General features: G+C 34.3%; 2 protein-coding genes and 2 long non-coding RNA genes across 4 annotated transcripts in view; 1 reads left to right on the top strand and 3 right to left on the bottom strand.

Annotated features, from left to right (window-relative positions):
• Nucleotides 1-1,559: 1,559 nt before the first annotated feature.
• Nucleotides 1,560-2,012, bottom strand: LOC149718748 (THAP domain-containing protein 2-like). Its single transcript, XM_089861570.1, has one exon. It carries the CDS (start codon nucleotides 2,010-2,012, stop codon nucleotides 1,560-1,562), a length of 453 nt encoding a protein of 150 aa, XP_089717696.1.
• Nucleotides 2,013-4,898: 2,886 nt separating this feature from the next.
• Nucleotides 4,899-6,252, top strand: LOC149718747 (uncharacterized). The gene is made up of 5 exons (XR_016374616.1): nucleotides 4,899-5,007; nucleotides 5,075-5,162; nucleotides 5,224-5,555; nucleotides 5,627-6,043; nucleotides 6,120-6,252. It is a non-coding gene; the product is annotated as an uncharacterized LOC149718747 (long non-coding RNA).
• Nucleotides 5,883-7,952, bottom strand: LOC149718746 (uncharacterized). The gene is made up of 2 exons (XM_089852174.1): nucleotides 7,694-7,952; nucleotides 5,883-6,295 (listed from the first exon to the last, which is right to left on the bottom strand). The coding sequence occupies exons 1-2, from the start codon at nucleotides 7,950-7,952 to the stop codon at nucleotides 5,883-5,885; spliced, it is 672 nt and encodes a 223-aa protein (XP_089708300.1).
• Nucleotides 7,953-8,090: 138 nt separating this feature from the next.
• Nucleotides 8,091-9,332, bottom strand: part of LOC149718745 (uncharacterized) — a 1,417-nt gene continuing 175 nt past the window's right edge. Inside the window, exons 1-4 of the long non-coding RNA XR_016374615.1 lie at nucleotides 9,136-9,332; nucleotides 8,472-8,531; nucleotides 8,288-8,394; nucleotides 8,091-8,202 (exon numbers count right to left, since the gene is read on the bottom strand). The exon at nucleotides 9,136-9,332 is cut by the window's right edge and continues 175 nt beyond it. This is a non-coding gene — a long non-coding RNA (uncharacterized LOC149718745). The remainder of the gene's footprint in view (nucleotides 8,203-8,287; nucleotides 8,395-8,471; nucleotides 8,532-9,135) is intronic.

The following is a 9,332-nucleotide window of genomic DNA, read 5'->3' as shown; positions in this document are numbered from 1 at the left end:
TAATTTCTAAAGTTTATATTTAGAAGTAATAAATTGAAATAACTCCTAAAATTTGGAATATGCCAATATATTCAGTTAAATAGTATTATATAGAGGCTATAGGCAACCCCAGGCTCCGCTTAGCGAAGCTCAATCGCGTAGCGAACGTTCCTAGCATAGAAGCCATCTCCTCAGAAGTTATTTCTTATATGGAATAGTCGAATTTGTCTATTTGAAGGGATCTCGTGAAGCGCATATGCCATCATGAATGAGATTTTCACTAGGCTGCAATGAGTCGGGCTGAAGACCTAGACGTAATTAATATGAGTTCTAAATATTATGATATCATGGCCCAAATAACAATATTTTCAAACCGCTTCTCCTCTTCAAAAGACGCGAGTTTTCTCTTAAAGGGAGCGGGAAGTGAAAATTAAAGTGTTTATTTTTATGGATTCTTCTACTAATCATGAGACCAGTATGCATAATGAAAAATTCAGGAAATACCTCCCATTGATTTGAATATTCAAATTAGGTTAAGATTTTAAGAATAATTTCAAAAAAGGAACTCCGACCAATAGCGTAACGCCGTGCCTTTTTGTTAACAAAATTCTCCTGGCACGCTCCATGTCTCGCGCCACAATTGTCACATCGCGCAAATTTTATCAAGTCTCGCGATAAATTTATTCACTCGTTCGGTGTTATTTCCTGGATGTTCCACTATGCAAATTAGTCTAATAGAAGAATAAAAAAAAAAATAACTTTATTTTCCACTTCTCCATCCCTTTAATGAACGTCTGATATGTTTCAAAGTAATGCGCCACAAGACCAATCATATATATACGCATAAAGTGCCACATTATCTAACAAGCATTATTACGACAAAGATTCGATACTCGATTATGAATTATCGCCACTCTAACCAAGTTTGCCATATTTTGAATAAAGGCTGATTACTCGTGACCTATTCATCTGAACTGAATTTGGTGAAAACTTTTCAAATATGAATCGAGCTCAAGGATTCCAAAAATCGCATTTATATCCTTGAGAATCCAATATTTTCAAAGTTGATAATTTTGACATTTCCGGTTTCCGGTATAAGTATGCAAAGAACAACTGTGGAACGGGTAAAATATGAAAGAGGAATGCAAAACCCTTATAACGCACTTTATTCCAGAGCGCTAGCTTGAATAGTTTTTGAAATATAGTAAAATATGTGCGAAAAATGCAACGCGCAAAGACTTCTTTAACAGACTGAACAACTTATTTTACATTACCCATAAAGTTCTATAGTCACTAATTATTTAGACGCAATGCGTTCCAGACTTAACTTTTTTAAATCAATGAAACGAGGTTAATTTATCGTCAAGTGCTCACGACTCCCACACTATTCGTAAACGGCTCAAAGTGTTGGGTTTCGGTTGAATTAAAAGTGTAGAAAACCCAGATAACAACAAAAATCATTCCGCACTAAAGTTCCTAAATTCTGCTTACAGTTGTCAGGAGATAAAAAACCTATAATGGCTTTTGACTTCTTCATTGATTTGGGACTGATGTTTAAATCAGCTGACTCGACTAGGTTTTCAAGAAACAGTCTTTTTCTTAATAAATGCACATTGTTTCTGGTTTGAGTTTGTTGCATAGGAGATATGTTTTGTGTGTTTGGTTTCAGCTTTGAGTGCTTCATTAATTTTGTCACTAAGAGTAATATTAGAAAGTAACGTTGACTGGTTTCTTGGAGGAGCCGTGATAGGAGTATTGTCAACATCAAGTTTTAATTTCCTGACTAAAGGCTCCCCATCAAAGACCGATGGAATTGCATAAGGTAGTAGCCGCCTTTTTCTGTTAGTTGAAACATTAAAATCGCTTTCCTTAAAATGCTTACAGCATATTCGTGAATTCTCCCTAGCTTTAAATTTAAGAACTTTTTGCCATTTTTCTCGAAGAGAAGGATTTTTAGGGAAAGAATGCCAGCTTGTTGTGTTAGTTTGAATTGCATCTTTATTGCAATTCTTTATGATACACGAATTGACCATTTCCGGCGAACAAATTGAGGCCTTATGATTCAAAAAGCATTACATTACTAGTTTGTTTTGACCAAGGGTTACACTTCAATATTAATGACTATTTCTATAATTTGTAAGAAGAAAACGGATTTAAACAGTTGACCTTAATACATTTAAAACTAACCATTTGTAATAAGCACGGCCAACTTAGAGGGCTTTGAAGTTGGCCGTTAACTGATATTACAGAAAAAAGAGAGCCATCTAGCGTTTAGATTGAAAATGTCTAATAAAATAAGACTTTTGATGACATTTCTAGGCCTAGTATTAGAGAAGGCAGTGCTCAAATGTATCAGTTACTATTTTGCTAAGAGCTGCGACACAAAGATTAAGATACACACTTAGAAGCACTTCAAAAGATTATAAATTCCTTTTTAAATAACTTTACATTGTAGCATATCTAAAACTCCATCATTAAGACTCCAAATTAGTTCTGTAGTCTTCGTTTCTTTACGTGTCAGCCCATCAACAGATAAGAAGCTGAAAATTTTCTCTACTTATCATTGCTTTCAGGCGTATACTCACTACCTAATGTAAGCCCCTTAGTCACGCATTTTCATTTAAACAGTAAGCTTCTGTCGAAAAGAATTGCAATTCATAACAGTAGGTGATAAAAAATGACATGTTTTCAATCCACGGAAATAAAATCTACCAGTAAAATTATCCAAAATCAAGAGCAATTTGATGTTATTATAATTGACTTGGTACAAAAAATCCTATTCAAATCATATTCTCGTAGGTTTGTGTTAGGTTTTTCAGGTAAGGTTCGGTCGGGTCCTAATCGGGTTAGGTTAGATAAAATTGTGTTGGGATAGGTTGTGTTAAGTTCTGAGGGGTTATGTGAGGTTGTTTTAGATTGCTTCAACGTTTTCTTAAAATTTTGCAGCGAACTAAAAATGGAACTATAAGAATTCCCATTTTTCATTGTAATTTAACATAATACGATGCAAAAAGCGTAAAATATGTAAAAAAATAACGGATTTTTCTTCAACCTTTTTTTCTGATTCAGTTTTTTTTTCTATTTTTTAATATTTATTTTTTCAAAATTTTTCTTTCTCTTTGTGTGTGGATTTTTTCTTGTATACTTTTCAAAGTTTATTGTTTTCTTTCACTTTTTCACTCATATCACCCTTCAAATATTTAAAATTACTATTTCATTATAAGAATTTTTAGGCAGAATTTTATTATAATATATTAAATACTGGTTTGCCCAATAATCCCATTAGAGAACGAACATTTTTTAAATTCAAATTTTGGAGTAATCGAAAACTTATTTCCTATCATTAATCTATTCTATGCGCAAAATTTGCAAGAGGAGCAAATGATTCATGAAGCGCGCTTCATCAAGCCAGATAAAGTTTCAAAAATGGCGACCACAGTTGCTACTGAAATTGCGTAAAGGTATATGGTGAATACATGAGAGATAAACCCAAGTGACATTGGAGTCGCGTCTTGAAATTGATTGCTGTCCATCAGGATAAGTTCCCGAAAACTAAAAACGTCAGACCTTTCTTTAGGAGTTCCTTGACCAGTCTCCGAAAACATGAGTGTTCTGAATTAATTAACGAAAGAAATAATTTCGCATGAAAAAGGTTCAATAGCGCATTTGAAATAATTGAAAACCATAGAATTAAAACAGTAATAAATGCATTCTCGGAATAAACCAATATTTATTAACCAAAAGTGAAATCTTTTAACTTTCTAAGTCATATATCTATTTACAATACAAGCGTGGCAGACAGCCTTAAAATGTTATCAAATTACTCATCAACAAACCAACTGATGTTTAACTAGATTTAGTTTAATTTGATTGAAAAAAAAATTGGAGGTAACCCAATTAGTTTGGGTAATCGAGAAAAAGTGCAGTGGGAAAAATGTAGGGACAATTTATATGCATAGTTTACAGACTAGGAGGATTCATACCATTTACACAGGGAGGCCAGGTTTCAGGTGTTACAGAAGAAGGCCTGACTCACTAGGTGAGTCTAAAGCTAGGCCTCCTTGTATAAATGGTATGAATCCTCCTAGTCTGTAAACTATGTATACTGCTAAAAACGTCCAGTAATTTTTTACGGGCGGTAAAAATGTACAAAGGAAAAAACTGCCCCTTCTTGTTCGCAATAGTTTGATATATCAGAGGGCCATAACCCCCTAGAATAACTGAGATGTAACGGTCTATACCCTGGCAGTCTTCAGCAAAGAAATTCGTTTTCAACCGCCCATTTTCCAAGTATTTTTACGATAGTCCCCCCTACTGTTTTCTGTTAGCTCTCGATTTTTTAATATTTTGCTAATTTGCGATAACTCAATTAAAAGAGTCAAACTATTATCATTGATAAAATTGTAGGATTTAAACTAAAACAACGAAGAAACATTCCGTTATTTTTCAAAAAAACAATGAGCTGGCATAGATGTACCCGGTGATCGGCTAGAGTTACGATAAACGTCTAGCAATTGTGTGTTTTCTTACCATTTACTGTGAATCAATCGCGTTATATGTATACCCTAAATTTCCAAAAATTGTTGAAGAAGCAAACGCTTGAATTCAAACGATAACAATAGCTATGATTAAATGATTTTGGGAATAACGTTTTTTTAACTACTTAACTACAATTACTGACTCTTCAAATAATAATTGGGTTTCGACTCAGACAGTGTTAATTTTTTTCCCAACTTGTTTTTCGACTTCCCAAACACACCCCCTGTTCTTTTAGGATTTCTTAACGGAAATGCCCCTTTAGAGACAAATATTTTCTCTTGGAACCGCCACTATCGTACGGCTCGCTCAGAGGCTAGAATTTGTGTGGTGGCACTTGCGTCGCGGTGTCTGCCTAATTAAAGGCTTAAAAGGGTTAGTAAGAAAGCCTTACTTTAGTACTCCGGGTATATGAATAAAAGGATGTATGTACAGTACTTACAAATAGTTTATGTTTTCAAGTATATCCAGAGGGAGTTGTTTGTTTATCAAGTAATGATAGTTTTTTCGTTCGTAAGATTCTTTACCAACATAAATTTTTCTCTTCGATTTCATCAAGAGAGGTTCAATATTTGGTGCTATGAACATCAGAATGGATGCCTTATCATGAAAAATAGCAGAAGCACCACGGGGAAAAGCTCCGTTAAGTACGTAACCCAATGCAGAAGAATTAAAAATGAATCCGTTTTGATCAATCTTTTTCCGAAGTTTGACGCTAGAAGACGAGTTCCTCTTCATGGAAGAAAATAATATCTGGGTTAAGAACGTTTCGAACTCAAAAAATTACAAATGCATTCTGTTTATGTGATGACATCGTACAATGTAGTATGCTCTCAATGAACAGTATCGTAAATATTTTTGAGCAATTCTCTGATAAACGACCGCAGTCAATCAAAGTTTTATGTTTTGATTGAAGGGAAACACTAAAGCGGCGACGTAACGAACTATATGCACTTGTTACTTCATTAAGCATTAATAGTATAGTATACTCAGCAAAAACTAAGTCACGAGGATAAAGTCATTTCGAGATAAGATAAAATGTACGATAGAGTTCATGCGCACTTCATGACCAATAATACCCCGTGACTTATAAACTTGCTTATTCAAACAGCTTCGAATTGAATATTGAACTACGGCCGCAAATGATAAAATAGATTAACCCATGGCATTTCAATATGCATTGTCAGACAGTCAATCTCATAACAAAGAAAAGTAGTAGATATGAAGTGCTTTTTCTTTTACTTCAAGAAATATAGCTACTTTGAAAGTAATTTAATACTGCTATGAATAAATTCCCATTAAATAGAAAAACTGAGCACCGATGGTAAAACGGTGCCCCTTTTTGGGTTGTAATAGTTCCAGTTCATTTAAAAATTGCAACCAAACGGGACCAAATGATCAGTATCCCAACGGTCCCAACCGCAGTTACTTGACTTTGCAAATACGCACCGATTTCTAGGAAATAGCACGACGAATATCAAAAGGAAAATTGTTACCTTCAGCGACAAATGCATAGGCAAATTTTCAGGTATCATTAAAGTAATGTCTTTCTGCTCGCAAATATCATCAATGGTATTTATGTATTTTGTGTTTGATAAGAGCAGTTCTGATTTCAAAGCACCGGAAAAGCATCTGGTTAACACGGTACACCCGAGCAACCAACCACAGAGCAAGAGTCTCGGTGATTCCAAGTTAAAGTACTCGAAACTATTTTCTAGGAAATCCGATAAATATTGCCAAATGTACAGGTTGAATTTAGTCATTAAACCAGTAATCCATCCTGGAAATCATTGTATTCAGTATAAATATTGAACATTTGCGAAACGTAAAAATTGTTGGTAATTTCGTTAAATTAAAAATCAATTATTTTCGTTTCGATGGTATCGTCCCTTTCAACCGAATTCCCGATGGACCGAAATCCCAATCGTCCGAATATGCCCCTAAAAAATACATGAATATAACTTGAAACACTGTAGCCGTCAGCGATTCGGTGGTGTAGTGGATACGATGTTGGACTGCGAAGCCATCATACCGAAAGGTATGTTAATAATATTAAAAGTAAATGTTTCGTGATACTAATTAAAACGCTCACTTTCATTCCTTTCAAAGCAAGAGATATTTAGAATTAATAAACAAATTGTGCTTAAAATGAAGTACAGTCTTAATGGTAGTTCCACCAATGTCTTTAAGTTTTAAATTAAAATTTTAATATTTTGGTTTCGGGTGGGTTAGGTTAGGTTAGGTTAGGTTTGGTTTGGTTTGGTTCCAATAATTCGTTGACATCTTTTCCAAAATATGCTCCTTTTAATTAGCTACCACCTTTTCCAAAATATGCTCCTTTTAATTAGCTACCACCTTTTCCAAAATATTCTCCCTTTAAATAGCTACCACCTTTTCCAAAACATTCTCCTATTAATTAGCTGCCACCTTTTCCAAAAGATTTTGTTATTAATTAGCTGCCACATTTTCCAAAATATTCTCCTATTAATTAGCTGCAACCTTTTCCAAAACATTCTCCTACTAATTAGCTGCCACATTTTCCAAAATATTCTCCTTTTAATTAGCTACCACCTTTTCAAAATATTCTCCTCTTAATTAGCTGCCACCTTTTCCAAAAGATTTTCCTATTAATTAGCTGCCACCTTTTCCAAAATATTCTCCTATTAATTAGCTGCCACCTTTTCCAAAATATTCTCCAATTAATTATCTGACATCTTTTCCAAAATATTTCTATTATTGCTAATAAATTGTTCGTGGTAAGAGGCGGGCTTTTAATACTCATATAAATAATCTCTTTACCTCCAAACAAGGTTGGGTTGGGTTAGGTTACGAAAGGTTAGGTTAGGTTAGGTTAGGTTACGTTTTTTTAGGTTAGGTTAGGCTAGGGTAGGTGAGGTTCGCCGTAATTAAAACGTAGTTAAAATAAGTGCAGTAATACATTTTCAACTCGCATTTATTTTAACAATAATAAGTTGTGAAATTAAAAATATATTTAATGCAAAACCACACAGTATGTCTTCTTCCAGTTCAATAGAATTTCGGTCCAATGGGACTATAATAAAATCGCACCTTTTGGCTACGTCCGGTCGAATGGGACACCACAAAAAAGCCGTTCTGTCGAATGGGAATTCGGTTCAATGGGACCAAAGCGTTTCGATTACTAAACACATGTTTGTACCGTTGTGGGTTCTGTAATTTCCTGCTAATGAATTGGATTGCATGAATGTAGACAACGATGATACCATAGACATAACAAGCAGAGCCGTAATTAACAGGCACCACGTGGGCGTATCCAAGCCATTTACGGATAAACGTGACTCGTGTTCATTTGAAGGGTTGACGCACATTGCAATACGGTTATCAGCCATCATAATGGTTGGAGAAACGTGAAATAGAAGAACGTTGTCTGGCTTTACTGAGTAACTTATTAAAGGCATATCAATAATCTGTAAAAAATACTACTTGTACGAAGAAAGAACAGTACAAACTTTATGCAAACACTATCTTTAAACATCATAAAACATGAATAAAGTCAAGGGTTTCAGTATGACTTGAGGGGTGTAAATTTTGATGAACTAAACCTTTTTCTCCGTTGCGGTTGAAAGGATGTGATAGACATTAGCGCTTCGATAACCATGAACCTTCATAAGTGTTTTAGGGATTTTCGAAAATGGTATAAATTTCAATCTGGAGATTGAGGAAGTAAAAATGTTAAATTGATAAATAATGCTTCAATTTATTAATTACATTAAGCAACAACTGTAATACTCACGTTATGTTTCGAATATTATTTAGAATATAAGAAGAAAGAAATATCAGAAAGACTTCGTGATGATTCACAATTCCATTCACAATTTCAAGGCCCACATCATCAACATTCTGCAAGTTATGGTGAAGATATTTTTTAAACTTAGATGTAAGTGCAATAATAAAAAATATGAGCAACGAATAATTACCATCATTGAACCAAACTTGAATTCTCGCGAATTTTGTCCGTGAGGCATCTTCCTTTTACACTATAAACAAGAACTGAAACTCAAAGTGAGGCGGGGAAAATATTCTCAACTAATCTTTAGCGTAACCTTATTATAATTTGTAATCATTTATTCCGGCAATGTCACTGATCTCTTTCGCAGTTGGCTAATCGGAGCAAACGTGTTTGCGCGAATTCAAGAGGGCCGGTAGGACCTTCTAGATATGAACCCACACCTTCCCGTAATGTTAAAAGAAAATTTACAGTTTTTCGCTGATTTATTTCCATAGGAATAACATGGGGTTTCGGTGCTCAAGCACATCAAATCATTTAAAAACTAAAGCGCAATCACGTTTCGGAATACATTCAAATTAACGAACAACTATTCAAAGTGTGCCTTTTAACCTTTTTCAAGTTTCATCAAAAACAGTTCAGACTAAAAACTGTCTTAAAAATTCATATGATTTTATTGACAGGTTAAATAACATTACTTTTGAGGACAATAACCTTATGGTGAGCTTTGACGTAGTAAGCCTTTACCCCAACAACCTGGTTAATGAAACCTTAACCGTAGTAAAAAACTTACTAGTAACTAAGAAACATGAATTAACCTATGTTACCCCACTAAGTTTAGGTAGCATACTTACCACCACAGATATCTGCTTAAGAAACAATGACTTTCGGTTTAATGTTACAATATTCAAACAAATTGATGGTCTCCCAATGGGATGAAATATATCCCTCGTATATCATCTACGTTCAAAATAATTTTTGGCTAATGATCCAAAATTTCCAAAGATCTGTTGGCGCTACGTAGATGACATCTTTTCCAAATGGATAGGCG

The sequence above is a fragment of the Phalangium opilio genome, unplaced genomic scaffold (assembly GCF_054372755.1).
Source record: "Phalangium opilio isolate 3A_F unplaced genomic scaffold, DU_Popi_V2 ptg000002l_1, whole genome shotgun sequence".
Taxonomy (NCBI): Eukaryota; Metazoa; Arthropoda; class Arachnida; order Opiliones; family Phalangiidae; genus Phalangium; species Phalangium opilio.
Note: the sequence above shows the minus strand (reverse complement) of the source record. Positions and strands in the feature narration are given on the sequence as shown.